At 42.1% G+C, this 24,726-nt stretch overlaps 1 protein-coding gene across 1 annotated transcript; it reads right to left on the reverse strand.

Annotated features, from left to right (window-relative positions):
• Positions 1-276: 276 nt before the first annotated feature.
• pamr1b (peptidase domain containing associated with muscle regeneration 1b) lies at positions 277-23,483 on the reverse strand. The gene is made up of 14 exons (XM_070907357.1): positions 23,327-23,483; positions 15,407-15,583; positions 13,591-13,716; positions 12,887-13,001; positions 9,839-10,056; positions 8,962-9,069; positions 6,301-6,471; positions 5,928-6,119; positions 4,929-5,810; positions 4,667-4,843; positions 3,760-3,826; positions 3,330-3,559; positions 1,401-1,759; positions 277-1,321 (listed from the first exon to the last, which is right to left on the reverse strand). The coding sequence occupies exons 1-14, from the start codon at positions 23,478-23,480 to the stop codon at positions 740-742; spliced, it is 3,558 nt and encodes a 1,185-aa protein (XP_070763458.1). The 5' UTR covers positions 23,481-23,483; the 3' UTR covers positions 277-739.
• Positions 23,484-24,726: the final 1,243 nt, after the last annotated feature.

Genomic DNA, 24,726 nt, shown 5'->3' on the forward strand with positions numbered 1-24,726 from the left:
AATAGAAGTAATTGATTTAATTTGAGCACAGAAGAGGGAATTGATCTGTGAATAACGTGCTCCGTTTATGGTGGTGAAAATGGTGCAGCTCTGACCTGGATTCATTTGCTTCACAGCACAAGCTCAAGCCACTGTGTGCTTCATAGAGCAAATATGAGGCGTTCCTTTTCACATCATCTCAATATGATGATTTAATTCTGTACTTAGTAGGATATATTTGTACACGCACACATAGTGAGTTTGACACTATGATGAAAAATAGTGACAAGCTTTACCACACCCACATTTTCTTTAATTAAAAACATGATCTTTCTGTTTTTCAATACAATATGTACATCTCTTGAGTCATATGAATTGATAGAATAATTCAGTACATTACAACATATATACATACCAATGAGTACAATACAAACCATCATCAGCCCGAAGGCTTGAGATGGTTTTCTGTCATTTTCGGTCATTTTCAAGTCGGTAACCTCAGGTTGATGGACCTGAACAGTGAAGTCTTGGTGCCCAGCACATCTAATGTGTTAGCACCCCCTTCAGTTAGAGCACTGTGTTGTCCAGTGTTTCCAGTGCTTCTGCATTGAGTAAGAAAATGCCCTTGTGCATGAGACAAAAAAACAAAAGATTAGAGACTGAAAAACAAACAAACATAAGGGAGAGGACTGTAAGATATGAGGGCATTTAAATATTTTGGAAGCAACGGGGAAACAAGTTGAGTCAGACAGTAGAGCTTTTATTTCATGTTGTTCTCTATCCAATCTTTGAAATTGGCTACATGCGTGTAGACTGTGTAGAGGTCAGGATCACACTCCCCTTGGTCATAGCCAAAGCTCACCAGTCCCAGGAGTCTCCACAGCCCTTTGCTCTCCCCCTGCACCTGTGCAAAGCTGAGAGAGGGCTTCTGCTTGTTGCTGGCTTGGTTCTCAGAGAGGGCAGGGAGAACAAGGATCCCCCCAGTGTCAGAGGGACATATGTTAGAGGGCCCATAGTCAGGCTTCTGGCTGGCACAGAGCATGTTGTCTGTGACGCTGACTGGCATGCCATTATGAGCATACTGCTGCTCACATGGGACGACGTCAGCTAAGTGGACTAGCCCAACCCTTGCCTTCTCATCAGGACCTAAAGTTGAATCGGGCCGTGGAGACCACCCTGTCACAAGCCCTTGTCCAGAGGCCGCCTCTTCTCCCTGGCTGTCTGAGAGGCAGAGGGGCAGGACTTTCTCCCCGATCCTGGCTTTGTCCAGTAACTTGACCACAGCCATGTCAGAGTCGAGAATATGGGGGTCGTAGTTCGGATGAACAACAATGGAGGCCACCTAAAGGAGAAAGAGATGGAATTGCTGTGCAAGTTTGGTTAAAAAAGATCATTCGAAAACAAGATGTCCTATAGCTTACCCTCAGGTGTTGAAGACCTTTACTCTCCCTGTGGTCATCACGGTAGTGCTTCCCTACTACCACCTTGATCTTGGCTGTATCCAGCGGATACACCTTCCCCAGATCTGTCACACAGTGGGCTGCAACCACCACACTCCTTTGGTTCACCAGAGCCCCACTGCACACCAGCTGCCAGTCAGAGTCCTGATTGTGGTTGCCAGTTCCTGCTCCGACATCCTCCTTCAGGGACCCTGCCTGGCTGTCTGCCTTGGTCACCTTGGTCTCAGCTCTGTTGGTGGAGCGGCGATAGATGGCTGCCAGCCAAGGCCAGTGAGCCTCTGCCGGCCTCTCTGGGTCAAAGTTTAGATGCTTCCCACACACTGCCAAAGAGGAGGTGACAGGATGAGAGGACAGAGAGCGAAAGACCACAATCAAAAGGAGGGGAGGGAAAAGGAAGACAGGAAAAGATTAGACTTACATTGAGACTGTGTCAGTACTTTCTGTGAGACTGTCTTTGAATTGTCTTTACCTTTAGGGAGTTTTTATTTTAAAGATGCACATGAGCTAAGGATTGTCTACCAAAATGCAAAGCAGTGGCATGGATGGATAAAATAGTGTCTTGTGAAATGTGAGAGCCCCAAACTCATGAAAGAAGCCTTAGTGCTTGGAAATCTTTTTTTTTTAAGAGAGAGAGAATCTCTACATTGTCCATCCATTAACCCAGATGGATATGTTTTACCGACCCTGTGGAGAGGATTCAAACATCTTATTCCTGTTATCATCAACCAAGTACTAAACAGACTTAAGACTTCTGAGCTGCTTTTGCTACTTTGTTCGATGATATCGTGATCAGCACTGTACAAAAAAATTAATGTTTGTTGACATTGTAATAGATGTGTGTAGAGCTCTTTTATTAAAGTTGAACACAGCTCACAGACCCAACACTTTTCCAGGGTGGTATTAAAGCAGGTTGTCCATGAAGAGATGTCAGTTTTGTCACTGCTACAAATAGTGATTAATGTGATTCCCTCCCACTCTGCACAGATAGGATAGTCTCTCATACGTATAGCATAATGAATATAATTAAGACCTATTTTAAAGTGATTCAGTCTGGAAAGGTTCCAAAGGTTCCAAGTGGATAACTCTGTGTGGCAGAAGTCAGGGCAACCTTTGGTATCATGATATCCTTGTTACACTAATGGGAAGGTACAGCGTGAATGGATATACACTGCAACAAAGCTGTCCCATCTTCTGTGTGTGCTGAACAAGGATGACCCCAAAAAAATCAGCTAGAGAGCTGAAACCACGTCTTCAGTAGCAAGATGGACACACACAGTCTGCTGCTTCAGGGGCAGGTCAGACTTCCAACTAAACTCAACCTGTCTATCTGGCTTGCCCAATAAGGATGTCCCGCCTTGTTTGCACCATTATAATGTGCAAGTTACTAAAACCTTGCCATACATGAATGGCTGATATGTATAAAAGAGCCTTTATAGTAAAATTGTTGTGTCATTTCTGATAAATGTGCAAACATCTGTGTCACAGCACCTGTGTTGAAACTTATGACATTCTCTAAACTAACTGCCTTTATATATGTTGTTGTCGCTGATGATGAAGAAAGAGGTGACTGCCTTGCTTAATCAAAGATGTTGATATTATAAACTCTAATTGCATCCATCTCACAGCTCGGCTGTAAATGTCAGCTATTGGTTGAGTAGTAATTAGAGGCAGCGATAATATTTTTAGAAAGTTGTGGTGCCTATAGAGGACTTGTTAATATTGCCTTATTAGATAAACGTCTGTAAAGACACCATGTTTGACTGACCACATGATAATTCTTTATCTACGTGTTATTGTTGATATGTGTGTGTAAATCACTGTATTTGTCCTGTGTGAATGTGGTGGCTATTTGCAGTGGTTAGAGAACTTGTGGTCCTCTGCTGCCCTCACCTGGTGAACAGGACACATGACGTCCGCTCCATTTCCCAGTCTTCAAGCAAGTGCGGCGAGAACTGCCGGAGTGTTGGTAGAACGGAGAAGCACACTCATACTCTATATGCGCGTAAAGGTGGTGGAAGCCCTGGGCCAACTGGGAAAGTACTGGGGGTATTTTAGTGGGACCCGCAGACTGGATCTGTCTGCCCAGCCCAGAGGAGTAGAGCTTGTGCACGGGTGTCTTTCTGAGGGGAGAAGAGGAGGCTATGGGTATGTAGATATACCCCTTAGGTTGAGGAAATGCTTTTGAATGTGCAGAAAAAGTATGACACGAGAGTAATTGCTTTTAATTCTTCAGTCACTAAATAGCATAATAATAATACAGACTACACAGTACTGCTAACAATCATGCTTGTTATATAACATAATACATTGGTAAACATACCTGGATGGTGCTTGAGGTGGCAGGACTCTTTGTTTAACCAGCTCTGACACTTTGGGCTCCCGACATGCTGCAAATAAACACACATATAAGAACACACATATAACACATACAATACACACACCAAAGTCCCATTAACATCTGCTGTGATTTGAATGGAGCTACTGAAAGTGGAACAGTGAGTGGACTGTGGGGAATTGTAAACTGAAAGTGCTGTGTCTTTATCGGTACCACTGTCTAATATGGCATACTTTATGAAGGTTTTAGAAGCTGTAAGTAATGTCTTTAAAAATGGCTAAAGGAAAAGTTTGACAAACAGCAACAGACCTCCACAAGAGTGGTATCAATCTTCTATCTAACTCTCAGCAAGAAAGACAAAAAGAGTATTTCCCAAAAGGTCCAACCAACCTTCCAACCAGGTTAAAAAAAATATCCTTGCTGTATATCCTCCAACAGTGTGACTTGCTTTGTCCTTTCTCTCCTAGCTCTTAAATTCATCAGGAAAGTCGAGCCAATGGACAGTTCGACCACTTACCTTTTGGCAAAGAGCTGAAGAGCAGCCAGACCAAAATCCATTAAGAACTAATTAACATTTACAGCTCCAGACTTGATGGATTATTGTACTGCAAGAATCCTTTACCCACTAGCATTTAACATTAGCATTTGTCTAGCATGTTAGAACCCTTTACTTACTAACTTTTATCTACAAGTTTGATGGCTTGATATAAAGTGAGAAACCCCCTTAAATCCCTTATGAATTACTTACTAATTTTCTAATAAAACATTGAGTCTGCAGAACTGTCTGTACTATCTTTAGATGGTGTACCTGGTTATTTACTATTCATCAATGCAGTGACCATCAGAACAACATCCATATGAGCATAAACAGTGACCAAACAGATGACAGCACCTCTGACACAGATGGGTTGTTTGCCACTCCAGGTACCATTTGGCTGGCAGGTACGTCGGGCATCACCACTGAGAGCATAGGAGTGGTTACAGAAGAAGTCCACTGTTTCAGGCTCCACCCTGGGCACCAGCTGGTGGTAGCCATGGTAGATGCGAGGGAGAGGTGGGCAGCTTTTCTCTGCAGGAGGGGAACGGACAGTAGGTGAGGGTACAGTGTAAATCACTGTATCATTCATTTTTCTTTTTCTCAATGAGTCTCTTACCGGTGAAGCTTTGGTTGACTTCTTTCTCCTTTTCTTTTTCTTTCTCCTCCCTCTCCCTCTCCAACTCCTCCTTTGTTTTCTCAGCAGGATCCTTCTCTGTCTTGTCGTCTTTAATTGTTGGTTTTTCCTTTGGTTTCCCACTTTCCTCACCTCCCGCTCTGTACATGGTGTGCCGTGTAATGTTGACTCTGGTGGGAATGATTTTCCTCCCCGCCTCTGGGGAACCTATGGTATTATTTTCTTGCTTTGTGTCCTTTGTGTCATATGTAACTGTGTTGTTCTTTGTCATTTCCAGTTCAAATATCTCCACCGTGTTTTCACCCTCAGCTATGACCGTCCTCAGCTTGGTGTCATTAGGGCCGACTTTGTCCGGATCTTTTTTTCCATTCACCTGCTCCTCTTTTCTTTCCTTCTCTTCTTGTCCTTTGTCTTTTATCACAACTACCTCTGTGATATCTGTCTTTCCTGTCTCCAAGTTTGTGTCTGGACTGCCTTCTTTTTTCTCGGTTGGCTTTGCTACCTCAGGTTCTTTCTTTTCAACTGTATTCAGGCTGTTGTCTGGGCCTTTAGTATCCACTTTATCTTTGCTGCCTCCAGTGGGTTTCTCTGACCCAGTATTTCTCTCCTCTAGCTCTCCTTCATTCCTGCCCTCAGCCACAGTTTTCTCTGGAATGGTACCAGTATATTTATCTTCTCTGTCGACTGCTGTTGTATTCTCGTGCCCAGTGTTTATATCTTTCCTTCCAGCACTTTCTTTTTCTCCAGTTGGGCTCTCTTGACCTTTCTCTTTAGTTTTGCTGATATCTTTGTCACTGTATGTATCTGTTTCTGTCTCTTTTGCCTTGTCTTTGTCTTTTTCTGCCTCAGTGAGAGTGTTATTCACTGTGAAGAAAGAACATAAAGAAAGATCATTACTAAATTGCCAGTTAGCAACTGATTGCAAACCTTTTTGTTCAAAGTTGGATCCTCATACTTATTATCTAAGACACTTTGTCTGACCTTGGGTGCAAACAGGAGGAGTCCCACTCCAGGTGTTATTAGGGAGGCAGGTTCTCTGGGAGCTCCCGCTGAGCTCATAGGGCTGGTGGCACAGGTATTGTAGAGCGATGAGGACATCATTGGGTCCATAAACCAAGAAGTGATCCCCATGTGTTGGCTTGGGTGGTAAAGTACAAACTCTTTCCACTGGCACTGGAGACGGGAAAGAAAATCAGGCATTTAGAAGCTGCAAATTGTCCTTTTTCCACAATCTACACCATCTCTGGGGCAGTATGTACGGCATCCAGAGACAAGCAAATGACACACATATGACTTTTCCAGATCTGAAATTGTAATTATTTGGCAAAAAAAAAAACAATCCACATTATCTTACCACACTCTGGGGCAGGCGCACTCCAGGTGCCATCACTCAGGCAGATGGCAGTAAGAAACCCCCGCAGCTCAAAGCCAGGGTCACAGCGGAAAGTGATGCGTGCTCCCGAGTGATGAAACAAACCCTCTGTGGATCCATGGGTGGGCACTGGAGGCCTGCGGCATCCCACCACTGAGTGGAAATATAATTGTGCACATTTTATTCATGACCACATGTTGTCTAATTTTCCTGTTTCTTAACTGGACGTGGGATCATCAAAATTGTAAACAAACATCAGTTTACTGCACTTCCCTGCTGTAAAAGACCACACAAATAGACCTTTGGTGAGTTCTTTGCCTTCTGGTGTTTGCAGTTGAGACAGGTAGTCCACGAACCAAAGACTCATTATTCTTAATTCAAAAATATCCAGAGCTTTAAAAGCATAGCCTGCTACCTTAGAGGCTCATTAATGAATCATTTCACCCATCCTAGTAAAGTGTGAACAGTTCACAGCAAGACTTTAACACATGGCTTGTAAATGCAGAAGAAATAGATGCAATAAAAGAGCTTTAGTCAAACTGTTCAATTTTCCAGTGTTGTAAAAGTGTATTTTATGAAGTGGAGTAGTAGAGATTGGTATTGTGGTGGTGGAATACTGTGTATAACTCTGTTATGCGACAAAATAAAAGTATCCATGTCATAAATGGGGAAATTATTGTGCAATTCTTTTTGTATTTTGCGATGGGCTGTCTCTTGGTGGATATAGTATCTACTTCTATCTTAAAGGCAAACTGCAAATGTGCACACAAATGTTGTGGTCAGACTGCGCCACCCACAACTGAGTTCACAAAAACCCAAACACACATGTTAACACTAAGGTTATCATACCATTACAGCCCTCTCTGCAAGAGTTTTTCTGTGTTGTTGACTTTACGTTAGGTCAGATCCATGAAATGCACTGTCTGTGGTTTTATAGCTCCAAACCAAGGAACCCTCCCAATAATCGGGGAGTTTTTGCTTCATGGCATTCCCAACCTTCAGTCCCTTAGGGGATGGAGAATGCTGTTGGCCAACCAAAAGTGGAAAAGTAACTGTAGTTGACCTCCTTTGAATGTGTTTTTAAACAAAAAACTTGAAGCATCCTGCAGTGTTGTATTGTGCATAAATGATCCATCTTTCATATCTGATGAGATGAGTCTGAAGTTATTGGGGTGGAATGCTAACATACTTTGCATAGCGACACATACGGTAAGTAAATCATCATTCCTTTTGTTAATGCCTTGGAAACTATGTTGAACACTGCACTCCAAAACAGATTAGACTCAAAAATAGATTAAACTGTGCCAGTAAGAGAAAATAAGATAGGAAATAAATGATTTCCTATCTTAAGTTTGTAAGATGTGTCAAGACTCTCTCATACAGAATGAGTTTCAGCTCAGGCTTACAACAGATGACAGGTTGATTACTGGAGACACGAAATACGGCTGATGTCAGGTTCATACTTAAAATTCTCCATCTGACTCCAGGGCAGAAATGTACGACATTTCCTCTACAAAATGTCAGACATTAGCGTTATTCCAGCTCTCTTCCATTAAAATTAACAGCTGAGGATTCCTCGCGGGAATACAGATGAATGCGCACTGTGTGGAATGAAACTCCTGCCCGTTTTACGGGTGCCTCCTCCAATGGAAAAGCTGGCTCGTGTAATAGAAGGAGAATTGTTTAACCACTCATTTTATAGACTTGAATTTAGCCCTGAAAATGACACCACGAGAAAAAAGTGAGTGGGGTTCAGGAAGTCTGTTTTTGCAGGATCTTTAGGGAGGTGTATTGGATATAAAAAAACACAGGTTAGGGTCCAGACACCCATAAATAAAAGACCTTGTAGGCCAACCACACCCTGATTGAGCAGTACCCCACAAGACGAAGTGGAGCTCTGCCAGTGTGCTGGTGCTAAATGACCTCACAGATTTACTGTAAGGTGGCATATAGTGGGTGTACTTCTTTCTTCTCCTCATTCTCAATTCTCCATATATTTGGTTAGAGCACATTTCCCTTTTAATTTCTTTCCTCGGTCAGTTTCTTTGCTACTCACCTTCCCAATCTGCCCACAGCAGTATGTGCTCATGCATCAGTTGGTTCAATGCTGTTTAATTTCATGCAAACATTATTTGTTAGATGGTTATTTGGATTTGCAGCCCGTCAGCTGAAACTTATTTTATATGTCTTGAGAGGCTGACCAAAACCATAGATGTGACTGAACGGACGGGGAAGGCAGCTGGCCTGAACCTAGTCCAAACCACAGACTTCTCCCTTGTGACAGTGAATCACCGCCCGGCTCTGGGCAGCAACAACAGCAAAAAAAAGGCTTTCATGAAGAGGTCAATGCTCAATAACTTTCTTCATAACTAGGCGTGTCTGATTACAGATGAAAATTACTAAAATAATTCTGAGAATTCGTAAGCGTCAATACAGAAAGACATGTTTTTCAGATGCCTTGACAGATGGAAAATTCAAGTCATGCCTACACTATGCCATAAAGACTGGTTTATTCTTCACTGTGATTAGAACCTGCAGGCATTTTTGCTTTCCATACTTCTATTTTTTCCCCAAACACATAAAATATGATAATTTTTCAAGCATGGTCATACTGCAGAAGCTTCAGTTGTGCTACAGACTCACCATTTTCACATCTCTTGCCTGTGTAGCCAGCCAAACAGGCACAGTGGTAAGTGTAAGAACTGTCCAGGATACAAGTCCCATCATGCAGGCAAGGGGAGGAGCTGCAAGCTGTAAACATACAAATGTGTGGCATTAGGGTACAAGACGAAAAGCTGTATTTACTAGCAGTATAACGATACAATCTGTATGCCAAAAGGAATGGCTGTCCTCACCAGGCTACATCAAGGGATTCATGTTCAAAGCTGTAATTTCTACTTTCCATTTCTAAATGTGTGTGGGCATTTCTACACAGAAAGCCTGTTTACTTTTACTAGATCTGGCTTAGCCGCTGGTAACTTATGCATGTGTGTGTGTGGGTGTGTGTGTGTGTGTGTGTGTGTGTGCTTTGGAGTTTTAGACCTTGAGAATGAGGACATGGAAAGTGAAGACATTCTGGTCGGTCCTCACTTTCTCAACGGGCTGTTAGCAGGTTCAACACCCTGACGAAGGCTCTTGCCGAAACGTGTAGGTGTCAGTCATGCACTGTTAAAGGCTTTTTATTATACACTGGACTGTGAGTTCCTTGGAAACTTCTTTCTTGTTTGCATTTGTCGTGGCCCATGACTGTAGAGAGCCCCTTTGTTCATTGATTATGACTTTTTCATTTATTGTCTATAAAGCAAGAACACATTCTTGTTGGGCTGTGTATGGATTAGGACTTGGTTTTGGGTTTAAGGTTAAAATTGCCCTTTTGCTATGGCTAGGGTAAGGGTTAGGATTTGGGGTAGGGAATGCATTATGTCACCAAGGGTCCTCAAAAGTATAAGTAAATTATTAGTAATAAATAAATATTAATAGCAGTAGTATTGTTGTTAATTGACACTGGTATTTGACCTGCCTGAACTCTCCTGGAAAGTAGCAAAGAATCCATCAAAATTCTTGTAACCATCAGACACAAAGAGTACGTGCAGACTGTTGCCAGAGCTCTGAACTGGGGCGGGTCTGTTGTTCCCACAGAATCGAGCAATAACACGCGAGTTGATGCTGTCACCATCTCGGACCTCCACGTAGTCATAACGACAAGAGGGGTGATTCTCCAGACTCAGCATCATGAACCTGTTAGTAAGAGGATGAGTGTAAAAAAAAAAAAGAAAAAACAGGAGAAAAAAACATAAAGCAGTTAGTGTCTGACACATTGTATGGACATTGTTTTCTGCTGTACTGTTGTGTTTTCCTGGAATATGAGAGCACCTGTGTTCCCTGGCAGTGCCACACAAGCTGGCATCATGGCACTGATGCTTTAAAATCCTCAGCCAGCAAACAAGTAATGAAAAGTAATGATAGCTGCTGAATACATTAACAGCTGCTGAAGGTGATTTCCACTATTACATGGCTAACTGCTCTTAATGGTGTGTGAAATGTGTCTACTTTTAACCAGGTTCCGCTACAATTAAAGATTTATATTTATGTTTTTTTCATTGTTTTGTTTTTGTTTTTAAATGTTTGCTATATTTAAACAGATTAGTGGGAGTTAAGTTGTCCACAGCGGGAAGATTAAAGGAAAGCAGTAACCTGAGATCATGACTAAGACAGGCACAGGCACGTAAGACCACATTATTACTGTAAGCACCAACTTTGTACCAATATTATGTAAGCTAAGATGAAATATTCTAAATAAAGCGCAATCATTATTGACACATTAAGAAGCCAAAAGCAGATGCCTATCTTTGGCCTAGTGGCTTTGGCAGGCTTTAGAAACATCTTAAGAATTTTCTCACCCCTATATTTAATAGATAATTTATCGTTAACACTCATTATGTGCCTGTTTAACAGTTTTAAGTGCACATACGAATGTCATTACATTTATGTAACCGGCAATAAGCACTGCTGAAAAACAGAATTACCCATCCCAGTCTAAATAAGCATCTCATCGTTTCAGATCACCAGCTGTTAAATGTCTATAAAATATATCCATGAATGCTGAATAAACATGTTGATTGCACAACATTATTTCCAAAACAAGTAGCATGACTGGTGATTACTGGTATGAAATTTCTAGGTAATGTGTCAATGTTTCCAAAACATTCTAAGTGTGCTTTAATACAGCCAGGAGTGGCTGTAGGGCCTGTTTCAATGTGAATTTAAGTGAGTATGATAACTATTAGGAGAAATTTACATACACTTTCAATTCATGAGCTGTTTGGTTCAGTCGCAGTCAGACTGTGACATTGAGAGGACAGCCAGCTGGATTAGGAAAAACACAAAGGACTCTCCTTTCCCCTTCTCTGCGATTTCAGATGTAATCTCCTTGGCCTTAAATTGGAGCGGACATGAAGGACTGATGAACTTTATACAAGACACTGGCATGCTCCCAAATCCTCTGATTTTACTCGTTATCACAGACCCTTGAGTGAGGGAAGCTTAGACTAATGAGATATACAGTAATGCTTAATGTTAGCCCGCAGCAGCTCCCAACAATTCATACCAGTTGCTATTCTGGTAAATATGTTTCCTATGATGTGAGTATAATGTGAGCCACTGTAGTTAAAGTCAGAGACATACAGGAAAACCCTGCCAGTAATTCCCCAGTCACTCAGGCACAAACATATAACTTCCTATTAGCGTATCTCTGAGCATAGCAACTCTTTTTCATTTAGGGGTTTTGTTGGATTTATAAAATATGACATGTAAATATTAGTCATCCCTATATTGTTTGTCGTCATAGAATGGATTCAGCCCAGCAATCTATGCATGTCACAGTTCACAGTTGTTAAGTTTAATGCAAGGCTTTATATGTAGCAGAAAAAGGAATTGCAATCATTAAATGTCGTTTATGCACACAACAAACCACCACCATATGCACGACATGCTCAGTCTGTATCTAACTGTATGGAGCTTTTGTTCAGCTAAAACTCAAATGCTCGCCTGTAAAATGCTGTAGCCTATGCGTAATGGAGAAAATGACAGAAATAGAAAGTTATCACAGGACTGAAAAGTAATAACTTTCCTGAAAAAAAGGGGGCTGTTGTGGTTTCCAAACTTTGCTGTAGACTTGCCATCTGTCCATGACATACATCATGCAGAAATATCTGAACTGAGTGGAAATTTGACTTAAGCAGGCCAGCCATTAATAACTATTACAGATGGACAATGAAGGTCCCAAAAACTGACGCTTTAATGCCAGACGAAACTGTGGCGAGTTTTACTTTATTGACGCAAAAGCTTTGCGATATTCTTCAGTTTGCAAAGGCACATAGTTATTTGTATGCTGTCGTCATCACATCCACATCAACTAGTATTTGTTCATTTGTTGGCTATGCAACCTCACTGACTTCTTCATGGTTTTAAAGGGATTCTTCAGTTGAAAGTACTTCCAATGAAAACTGTTGACAAGGAGTCTGTGGATTACTCAGAATAACTAGAGCTGTTTCTGAAAAGAGACTTGTTGAATCTTTTAATGTGGAATGGAAATATTGGATTGACTACCACTTTGGTCCAGACTGAAATATCTCAACAACTATTGGATTTCCATGAAATTCTGTACAGACATTGTGGTCCCCGATTAAAATGTGTCTAATTCTTTGGTTTATGACAAAATACCTCAGCTGTACTTTGTGTTTGGTGCTAATATTAGCATGCTAACTATGATTGTGAACATGCTAAACATTACACCTGCTGATCATCAGCATGTTAGCTGTGAGTGAAGCCTCACAGAGCTGTTAGCATGGCTGTAGACTCTTAACCTTTGTTTGAAATTGCTGCTGATGGAAAAAACAAACAATTTAACCTCTAAGCTGTTCTACCCATCATGCTTTGTGATAGGCAAAATAAACCATCATCAGTAAATTATCACTAACCTTCCTAATGTAACTCCATTTTTTTTCTCTGATGACACAGGCAGGTAAATGACGACCAGTGAACAACTATATAATGTTTATAGTCTGACCTGAGTTCTATGGTAAAGGGACGCTCCACCTGTATGGTCCACTCACACCGAGCGTTGTTGGGGTAACTCTCCAGCACCAAGTGGCCCTGCCGTTTACGGATCACTCCCCCACACTCTGAAAAACACAAGGGAAAGAATTCCATGTTGGAAAGTTATGCAGAAACTGGGGTGCTCTTTAAATTTCAGAGGCTGTTAATTACAGCTCAATTATTATTTTGAGGGTCTACATTCAGTTGCTGTGGTACCGTTCAAACCAAAAGCAATTACATTTGAGTTTCCAAAGCCACCGTAAAAGCCCTATGTTGTGCTCAACAACATAAATAAGCATAAACACAATGCACACAGCAGCAACAAAGGCTTTCAGCAGCCTTTCCAGGTTCTGCTTTTAATTAAATGTATGCTTGTTGTGCCCCTTGGCAGAATATTTGCATATTGAGAAAGCCACAGTCAGCCTCAAAATGTTACATATTAAATTGTTTTATGGGATTCCTGATTGTTGACTCTGACTTGTCATTCAGCTCCTCATGGAAAACCTCCTGGGCATATGGCAGCCTTTCATGCTGGCATAGTTGTCCCACATGAAGATAAACCAGCAGGGAAGGAAAGAATATATAGTACATGGTATTCATTTCACTTATAGAAAAAAAAAACATTTATAAAACAGACATGTAGGATCTGCTAATTGGGAGAATGAAGAGACTTACTCATGCAGTCTCCACCAGACCAGCCAGGCCGACACTCAGCGCAGTATTTGCCGGTAATGAAGAAGTCATCCCTGGGCCCCCACGTCCCATTGTTACAGCGCTTACAGTTCTCAAATATACTGCAACCTGGAAGAAAGAGAGCCAGAAACAAAACGACAGTAAAGCAGGAGTCAGGCTGGAGCCGTGTGTCACCCACCCTCACCAGACCCCTGTCATGTTTCCTTTATATCAGCTCTGCTAAACTCATTAAGCTCATCTTTCATTACAGCAGAAAGTACAAACACATTGCTGCTTCCTGAAATAGAAATGTGGAGAAATGCCCCTGAAATGGCTTCCTGGGAGGATGGATTTTTACTTAAGGGACTGGGGGGGGGTTAACAACAAATTGTCTGGGGATGTACACATGGGGATTCATGATTGTACACTGGGCTTGGAAAATGTTTCAGTGCTTACACAGTAAAACGTGATGTACAGGTATCCATTAAATTCTGGACAGCTGTTTTTTTCCCATAAAGGAAAACATGAGTACATTCAAGCTGTGAAAAAAACATGACATACTTCTATAGGCGGACGGCATGTAGGAAAATAACATGAAGAAAGTTTGGATGCGTGAGCTGCAGCACATGTGTGCAGACATCCCCAGGTGATTATGTTCTTATGTATATATACACGTCTGTACTTCTTACACAGACCATGATGCGCTCAGCGCTGAGTATAAACACATACAGGTTTTCACCCATTTTATTCACAGATCAAAGTTCCGAAATACATGTGACATTTTGGGGAAATATCTCCAGCTCAGGCACTGTCTCCTTTCAATCCTGAGATCTGGCCCCGACCCAATCACTGAAATTCAAAGCCTACTACAACGTGTCAGCCTTAAAATGGTGGTGCATCAATTTTCTATAACTTCATCATCATCAGAGATGCCAGTGCACCTAAACTTCAGGGTCTTAAATTGTCTTGGGAGAGAGCTATTTGGGAATATATTGAACAACAACAGTGGAAAGAAGCTGGCACACCCCCACCTGAATCCTCAATTGATGCTACTGGACTCCAAGCAGAATGGCTAGACTCAAACTATGAGATGATGATTTATGTTATTTATATTTACCAGTGGTACACATGCTATACGACTGTGACACAGTTAAGGAGCTATGGGGGAAATAATATCTTTTATAAATTAACTGTTCAATGTCTCCCTAACCAAGAGGCCAAGTCTTGTTGCTGAAAACAGCGAGCACATTCCTGATCTCACATCACGCACAGCAAATGTCAATGTGATAAAGCATGTACATAACTTTTACTCTCTAAAGGTATGCTGACTTTTTTGTACTGTACTGCTGCTTAGTATCAATATTGTTTGCATCATTTATTTAGCAGTGGAGATATTAGTTGGGGTAGGTGGCTGGAGGAGTGTTTATAATATGAAAATGTCCTAAGAAATGTCTTATAACCCTCTATTATTTTGTCACTCATTCAGTCAAGAGACGGAGCCAATGTGAAGCTGACCTGGAAACAAGTTAAATCAGACACAAGTTATTTTCAGGCTTTCTGTCATACTGTTTGTAACGCTACAATGCAAACAGCTGTGAAGTTGATAGACAGCACTTGATCTTGTACAAACTACATTGCAGATTGAACAGTTTTAAAGATGGGGATTTATGGGCTGACTAGAATCAACAGATGTATACTTTATAAAGAGAAAGCTCTGTTCTGCCAACTTTTCATTCTGTTCAAGGTAATGAAGTTTGCAGCATATCATCAAACTGAAGCACTCATTCAAATATGAATATTTGCAGAGGTTCGACAGTACCTGGATGGATGATGCAGGGGTCACACTCATTGATGGCGTTGCGGCAGCAGGGCACCGCATAGCCCACCGGAGTCCCCTGTAGGGGGCATTTACAGCGGATCACATCATACTCGCAGCAGCCCCTGCACATGACGTTCCACTCCGGGCCCGGGCAGTGGTTGTACAAATACCTGTAATCTAAACAAGATAATAGGGTCAGCAACTCAGCAAACCACCGAGACAAGCAAGTAGGAAACATTTGATCATGTAACCATCATTTCATACATGTACAGAAATAGTAAGGAGGAGTCAAACAGGAAGAATATATGACAAATGCAATGACTGGCCTTGTGGGAAAATGAGAGCAAACGTAGGTTATGGTCAGCAGAAGCCTGAGCAGCAGTGGAAGGATTCTGGTGAGTTTAGTGTTTATCTGAGCTGCTGCTCTGCACAGACTCTCTGGTTATTTCCACTGCCATATGGTTGCAAGCTCCTTTTTAGGGGACCACAAGTCTCCCAGTAGTTAAACTCCTCTGCATGTTCTCACACTTTATTAAATCAGACAGAATACCACAATGGTAAAGTCACTGTCATGGAAAGCACAATCAAATCATTAATCAGAAGGTGCATTATGATGTCGAGTGTAAACACTGACCTTGATCTTTCTAAAGTTTTTACCTAATAAATGCAATGTTTAATTGGATTGGAAACCAGTGATTCAAGGAGCTTTGAGCCTCGGCAGTTATGATTATGTAACGGTGGATTTAAAAGCTGAAACAGACAAGTGGAAATTCTCTTGTGGCAGATGTGGACAGAGAACTAACAGAAGCTGCACTTTAAACTTGGCACAATGTCGGTGCAGCGTTTTGTACGTACCCTCCTCCCAGACCAGCAATCATAATAACTTCCCATCATTTATTCTTCCTGATACATTTCCACCTAAACAAATACGCAGACACACTTGCATACTGGCTTTATTTGTAAAGCCGTAATTGCACACTAGGTCTATTTGTGTTTTATATGAGTTTTGTGAAACCAAGAATCCAAGACACAGGCACACAAATGCACTGGCACACAAAAGCAGCAACCACGAGTGATTAATCTTTTAGTGGTTGTTTGCAGACGGTCAACTAGAGAGGAGAAGTACAGATGTCTTGGAATGCTGTGAATCCTCCCTGTTGCCCTTCCACATTAATGATATCATAAATTGTATCTCAATCTAGCTACAATCTGGCCTTCTCCTCAGCTATTTCTTCTAGAAGACACAGTGAGGTACAACATACACTCTGACATTAATCAAACAGAAAGTAGGTTGTGCAGTGCCACCAGGTCAACTTTAATGCGGGTTTATTAAGGACGGAGTTTGTGCTTCATAAACCTGTTGCAGTCGTTTTTATGCTTCCTGTCTGCTCCTAGGGTCATTTGCTGTTTTGACAACGTGGGTTTAGCTGGATTTGTGTATTAACCCTATAGCATGTTCAGCAAGCCGGTGACAACACGGGGTCAGTCCAATCTTTGTGGCATGGCCGCGATAGATCTCAGGACAATGATTTAATGTCACAAAAATGTTTTTTTGACCATGCCAGCCCTTTAAATGGTCTCACTTATATATCGCTTTTCAACCTTCACAGTTCCCTAAGGCTTTACAATTAAGTCACATTCACCCATTCACTCACACACCAATGGCAACCAAGCTGCCATGCAAGGTGCTGGTCTCCATCTTGCAGTTCGGTGTCTTGCTCAAGGACACTTCAACATGACGGGGGGGGGGGGGGGGGGGGGGGGCAGGTATTGAACCCCCAACCCACTCTACCCTGCTCTACCACCCGTGCGACAGTACTAACCACTGCGCCACCATGCCGCCCGTTACACAATGCCCGCGCTGTCATTCTTACCGCCAGTAATGGTTTCTTGTGGTGAAAATGAATGTAACTTACAATCCCTAAACTCTGATTTTTAATCAAAGCTGACGTTCTTGCATAATCTGCTTTTGTTTAGCTCGGTCTGCCTCCCTGAGACAAAAACAGAGAAGCTCTATCATTTTGGATCAGTGTCATTTCTTTTGACCAAGTGTGAGAACCACAAACATCCATGGCATGGGCACGGCCTGCGTGTTTAGAGAGCTGTCTGTTGAGACAAGAACAAGACACTGTGCAAAGAGTGGGATTATGCACAGCACCGAGTCATGTACAAATGCGCATTACGACAATAGCACAGCAAGTAAAAACTTGTCTTACTTAAAACTGTTATTCTCCTCAATATATTTTGGTGAAATCAATTTAAAGACATAAACAAGTCTAGCCCATGCTTTTAAAGGAGTACTTCACTGAATTAGCATTGCACTCCTATAACATTGTCAGACGGCGGGCAGTAAAAAAGGATAAAAATCATTACAGCAGAACCAGAGATATAGTCTTTTTTTATTCCACACATTCTTCTTCTTGTCAAAACCTGCCTCTTACATTACCCAGGATGAAAATGCATGCTAGTAGCCTCAAGCCACTTGCCTCAAGCAGAGATGAGGAGAAGGCTACAGAGGCTACAGAGGTCTGGTAAACTCACTTCTTAACTCAAGTGACATCACTTGAGGCAATTTATCACATTTTAATCCAGCATCCTCTGGAGCCACAAAAGGCTTCATACGACATTTTTTCACATCCTCCCCACCACCTGTTAAAAAAATCAGTTCCTCTTTAATCTGGCTCTTCACCCCCCCCCCCCCCCCCCCCCAAAAAAAAACAAAAAAAAACCACTACATGATTAGTAAGAAATTATGTTTTGAAACTGCTAATTGCTTCATTACAGTAGCCTGACTTTGTTCAGTGTCGGCAAACCAGGAGTCTATCCACACTTTGCTTTCACTCACATACATTAAAATGGAACTACATTTCAAACATCTATGACGGTTGTTATGATTGCAATAGGACCTGAATTATGTAAGTCGGAGGCTGGGTATTGTCAAAAAGAGAGGATGGACTAAAGCCATTGTAGTAATTTCACTATTTAGTCTATAAAGCACTGCCATTAGCTGCCTTGCAATGACTAACAGGGCTGGATGAAAACTGTGTTTAAAAGGCGTGATTACTGCCACATGGGGGTTGAGAGGTGCCGACACCATCTCCTCACCTTATGGGACAGCTTTTCCGCTTCCTCGCTGAGGTTTGTAAAGGACTCTGGCCAGAGAGACTGTGAAGCCTGATTTATAGGACATAAACATGAAAAGGTCGAAAGACTTTATGAGCTGGCCTGGTAATGTCATTACATGGATCGCTCCTGTGTGTCTTATCCTTAGATAGAGAAATGACGTCCTGTGCTTGTAACTGCCCTCAGAACGCTTAAAGAGAAGACCCGGATATACCTTAGAACAGAATAGATCTTTATTTGTTTAACTAGAATGAAATGCATGCATTTATGATAGGATTAGTTTCTCACAAGCTGTTTTCTTAATGCTCCTCCTTGAGATAAATAAACAGAGGCAGCAATGTTTATTCACTGGGAATGGATTCAGTTTGCTGACCTCCAGCTCTGTTGATAAGGCTGTTGTGCTTTTCTCTGAAGCGTGACTCCGAGGTCTCTCCCCCCGTGCTGGAATGCATCTTTATTTTTCTGGACGGCAATCCCCTCTCCTTAATAAGTGTTTACTGATTTACAACACTGAACATTTTTTCTACAACTTTGCTCTGGCTTGCGCCCCGGCGATTTGAATTTACTCATTTCGGCGATAAGCTTACTGACTTGTAAAAACACATCTGTGAGGCTTCCAGGTCAACACCTGCAGGTAACTACAGACTGGACAGTAACAATTTCATGTGGGCTTTTAAAGCAGTTTAGGAAGGTCTGAACAAGAGTGGAAGTGCACATGTACAGGAGGAAGCCTACAAGTGGGTGGGCGTTTGTGCAAACATGAGAACATGCAGGAGTTGGCCTTCAGTGTTTGAGCTTTCAGTTCTTTTGGAATTGCTTTTGAACACAACGTGTTGAAATTAACAGACACTCAGAAAAATTACTTGAACGTGTGAAAACAATGGCATCAACATACAAATTTCATTCCATTTATCATTGCTGTGGTTCCCCAGACCTATAATTTAACCCAAGACTGTGGTTGTGCTGTGTGCCCCTGGCTAATGTGTGTTTGATAACAAACTGGGAGTGTTGACAGTGGTCAGAGAGGTACTGCAACTAGGAAGAAATTAATCTGCTAACAAAGTTTGCTTCCTTATTGTGCCTAATGTGTGTGTGTGTGTGTGTGTGTGTGTGTGTGTGTGCCTGTGGGAGAAGACGCTGGCACCAAGCCAGAGAAACATAATTTAACACAACATCGCAATTTTTTTTTTTTTTTCCCTTTGGTCCTGCAGCTAATCGTGCAGATTTTTGCGTGGGTTGTTTGGTTTTTCTGGTCTTATGTAAGTGGTATCTGCTTTTTTTCCATTCCAGATGTTGAGCTCCTAAATGTACTCCTCAACATGCATGTCAAGAAGCCATAGACATGAAAATAGCAGTAAACCAGGCATCATAACAGACGCCCCGTCGCCTGGTGGAGACCTCCGTGTACCCAAAGCAGTCCCGCCCAATCAGAAGCTCGACAGGCCCAGGTTGTTAGCCGGCATGTCTCAGCTGCACATCTTTGATGTGGATCCAGAGACTGACATCATTATTACAGAGAAAGCAGAGAAGTGGTCACGGAAACTCACGAGTCCTGTGACCTTGTGTCTGACCTCACTGCCCAACATGTAGGAGAGCCACAGCGAAACCTGACCTCTGCCAAGAACAAAATATAACATTTTCACCTTATTGTTCAGTTTTGAATCATTTTTGAGCAAATAGAAAGCCCACGGGTACACACAACTATTCCACAAGCCCTGGAAAACCAGCGCTTTTGATAAATAACTACATTGCATTCAAAATGTGCTGCAGGTGCTGAATTTGACCTGACAAGTGACTCATAAGCCTGCATCAGCTGCAAAGCTATGCCATCATTTTCTTGTATACTCAGCTAGAATGAAACCCAAGGTCAGCCTCTGCCTTTTTATTTGCTGTAATTGTGCGTAATCATGGACTTTTGCCCCAGTTCACTTTTATAGCCAGGCGCTGCCTCCAGTGTCTTAGATAACTTGTATAATTAAGCTCTAATTTGATATCCATATGTTATCAGAAAAGCAGTTGAGCACACGGCTGTCTGTGGCATTTAAACTAGTTATTGTCTGGTTTGTCTTTTTCATTCTCACTGCTCAGAAACTGCATCTTATCAGCTTCACTCTTGTCTTGCTATACACCCCTATCACAGCTAAGCTCTTTTTAACTGCAGAGAAGGAGCAGAGCCCGGTGAGAACTGGGATGAGTTCAACTTGCTTATCAAACACAGCACAATGCTGTGGCTGTCACCTGTGTTGGACATGTAGTATTTCTACTCTGTTTCACTAAGTTATCTAATAGTTTGACATTTTGGAAATGTGCTTCTTTGCTTTCTTGGCGAGAAATAGATAAGAAGATTGATACTACTCTCTTGTCTGTATGGTAAATATGAAGCTACCATCAACAGTTGATTAGCTTAGCTTAGCACAAAGACTGGATACAGAGGGAAACAGCTAGCCTGGCTTTGCCTGGCTTCGTGTAAAACGGAAGTTTTATGGGGGGTTATATGCCGGACATTTTTTTGGCTGGACGCAGTCACTTCCTTGAGTCCCATCGTGACTGTGAGGCAGCCAGACAACAGTGCAGAAATAGTCCAACATAACCCTTTGTAAAATAGCCTGTCATGTTGACAAGTTTTTGCAAGAGTAAACACACAACTGATAATCAGTGGTCTTTAGAGATGCTGGTAGGCAGCTAGCTGTTGCACCCTGTTTCCAGTCTTCCTGCTAAGCTAAGCTAACTCGCAGTAGTTTCATATTTAACAGACAGACATGAGAGAGGTATCAATCTATTCATCTAACTCTCAGGAAGAAAGCAAATAGTCCTATATTCCAAAACATATTTTCTCACTTACCCCTAGTGACATTTAGCAATGCAGACAGTGTTGTTGACCGCGTTGCTTTGCCTAATCCTTGCCGTAATCCTCCATTAAGTCATACATGTTCCCTGCCACAACTAAGTGAGAACTTGTGCCAGAAAAAGTTCCCTGTGACAGGTTACAGTATATCTCCACCACTGAATAAATCATTTCCTCCTGGTGGTGGAATGGTGCTTATTTCATGCTGATCATGGAAAAATTGTCGTTTTTACAGCAGCTGTGAGTGTACGTGCGAGTATGTAATTCCTTTTGTCTACTGCCCACAGCAGCTGTCTGGTATTTTGAGGTTGGAGTGATTTTGCTATCATGGAACAGGGAAACTCCCAAGGGAGCTCTGTGGGCATTGCATATCTGAATGTAGCCCGATCCCAAGCGCTGATCCCAGTGGTCACCCTGTAGATTGCTTTAAATAAACTTCCCTCTGCTAGGAAACCTCAAACCCAATGAAATACCCTATCACTCTATTATCCACTTTGGTGAACTGGTATGTACACAGCAATATGTAGGTCAAACAGGAGTCTGAGATGTCCACATTTGTTTTCAGCATTTAGCTCTTTAACTTTGAATGAACTCTTGAGTCCAATATGACACACTATTTTTCCAAATGCTCAATCAGAGGCCGTGTTTTTCTTCTGGTAACCCTGTGCCAAGATTTCACTTTCTGTATGCTAGCCTTGGTTTTTGTTTCCTACAGCACACTACCCAGTAGCCCTGACAGCTTCCCTGTGGACTTTGGTTAAACACGCTATAAGCAGAGTGTATAAGAAGAACAGGACATCTCAGGATTCAGGTGGGTGGAGGATCCTGAACAGGAAGCCTCACATAGATCAAAAATGCCTCAGTAGGGACACCAACATGCACAAATGGAGATAAACATAAACACAGACACACACACACACACACACACACACACACACACATGCGTAAGCAGAAATGTCCACGAAGTCAGGGTTTGCATGTAAACACCTCTGCTCTGCTCTAAAAACAAGGAAACGATTTTAGGTTGCTCAAAACATCTATCATCAGCTGATAATGCACGATTATGAAACAAGCTGTGCAGAGAGTGACTCAGCTGACAACAACATAAGTAGGTAGATATGCCAGAGGGAACTCTCTTAATAACAGGTTAACACAGCTGGTCTCTGCCCAGCCCTTTGCCACATTCACCAACATTACTAATTGAAAGTATTATTTTACTGCGTAGTGACCGTGCGAAGAGGAATCAAACAGAGGGAAGAGGTTTGGTTAGGAGTCTTAGAGATGGTGTATATGGTGTACACATTACCACAGCCAGCGTGATTGACTCAAACATGACTCATGTCTTCCTGCAGCAGTTCAAGTGGTCACCCAGGGTAAACAGGCAGAGACGATCTCAATCTCAGGGAGAACTCACCCACAACACACTTGAGTGTTTAAAGACAAGCTCTCACACAAAAGGGGTACGAGTAGCCAAGATTCAACAGCCCTATTAGGACTCACTGTACCTCAAGGAATGTGTGGTCGCATCCAACTGTTGCTTCTTTTATTTAAAAGCAGAAAAACAACCTCACTTTCATTTCACATAAAGAACAACTGCAATGTGTAGAGAGGAGTATGAAGATCACAGAGCACTATAAAGCCCAATAAAGAAACCTGCACAAGACAATATTTCACTCCGTATTTCAGAGCAGGACTTGTAAAGACAAAGATTGCACAAACTTGTCAGTGCTGTTTTTCTTTGCAGCCTCTGTAAAAAAGCTGGATTTTACATCACAGTCTTCTTTTACAAGCCTTGCTGTGCGCCGTTGTGCTCTTAAAGGATAGGAGGGAAGAGGGGATGGAGAGAGTGCTGATGCCGGCTTTTTGAGAACAAAGAACATAAACAAAGGGGTTGTGCCAAACATAGAGACAGGGAGAGGGAGAGAAAGGTAAAGGCTTTGCCAGTGTCTTACCGTACGGCCAGGCTGCCCCTTGGGGTAAGGAGATGAAGAGGGAGAAGAGGAGGAACCAGCCATCCTTCCCAGAGATAAAGGTGCTAGTCCAGGGGATTGTGTGGGTGCCCCTGTGGGCTTGCCCCAGCTGCAGTCCCCGTCCCACAGACAGCATGCTGCAGTCTGGAACTCTGTTTACTTTCTGAACTCAGCTGACATCACCTTCTCTCGGCCCTTCAGTCCTTCCCTCCCCCTCCCTCCATTCTCTCTCTCTCTCTCTCTCTCTCTCTCTCTCTCTCTCTCTCTCACTTCTCTTTGGCTTCAGGTTACAGCCCAGCCTCCCAAGGAGTTCCACTTGCAGTGGTCTCCCAAAAACTCCCCTCGCTCCGCTCAGAGCATGACGTCACTGCTCGTGAATGAATGCAGGCTCCAGTGTTTTATGCTTAACTCATGTCACACACACACACACACACATACACAATGAGGGGAAGCACATAACGATCACTTATGTTCTACACTTTGGACTGTCACACTGTCAAGCCCAGTGACGTGGTGATAGAATTTATGTCTGCTTCACTGCTGATGTGTTCATCTCTAAAAAATTGAGGTCAGTGTTATTCAAGTTCACACCTTGGCAAGCTTGAAAACAGCAGCTGTGTGTGTAGTCTCAGAAAGCAGTGTGTGTTAAACAATAGCATTCAGTCAGTGATTATTTTAAGATTAGAAGGAAAAATTTGGTGTAGTTTGATATTGACATTTTGCAAAATACGCTTTCTTGCAGAGAGTTAGATGAAAAGATTGATACCACCTACAACTATAGCTAGGAGACTGTTAGATTAGCTTAGCATAAAGACTAGAAGCAAGGGGAGAACAGCAAGCCTGGATCTGTCCAAAGTAACAAAATTCACCTACCAGCACCTCTAATGCCCAATTATTAACACATCTCATTTGTTTGATCCATACAAAGAGTGAACACAACAATTTGAAGTTCTTTTTCTTGGCTGGGACAAATAATTTTGGACAGCTGTTTTCAGTCTTTATGCTAAGCTAAGCTAAGCTAACTGGATCTGGCTCCAGCTACATATCTAACAAAAAAGCAAATAAGTGGCTTTCCCAAAAGAACTATTCCTAGAACAACTGCATAACAATATACACCAATATGGTATTGTCAAGTTTCTTATAACACAGAAAATGAGGTTAATGTTATTCTGCAAATCAAAGGGTGGAGAACATTAATTTAGATAGTTTTACCCTTGTTTGCAAACTGGCTTTCAATCAACAGAAAGGTAGCCAGTGAAAACACAGTTGTCCAAGATTCACTTTTTACAACGGTTGTTGTTTTGCATGATCTCCTGGGTGTGTTTTATTTCAGTTGGATACAGCACTGGAATTAATTCATTTGTTGTTCTTTGCCCAGTGGG

The sequence above is a fragment of the Enoplosus armatus genome, chromosome 6 (assembly GCF_043641665.1).
Source record: "Enoplosus armatus isolate fEnoArm2 chromosome 6, fEnoArm2.hap1, whole genome shotgun sequence".
NCBI lineage: Eukaryota > Metazoa > Chordata > Actinopteri > Centrarchiformes > Enoplosidae > Enoplosus > Enoplosus armatus.

Coding starts and splice junctions, on each gene's coding strand:
- pamr1b (XM_070907357.1), bottom strand. CDS start 23,480: ATGCTGTCTGTGGGACGGGGACTGCAGCTGGGGCAAGCCCACAGGGGC. Junction 9,070..9,838: donor TACTTTCCAGGAGAGTTCAG/GCAGGTCAAATA, acceptor GTATGTTTACAG/CTTGCAGCTCCTCCCCTTGC. Junction 1,322..1,400: donor AAGGTCTTCAACACCTGAGG/GTAAGCTATAGG, acceptor TTTCTCCTTTAG/GTGGCCTCCATTGTTGTTCA.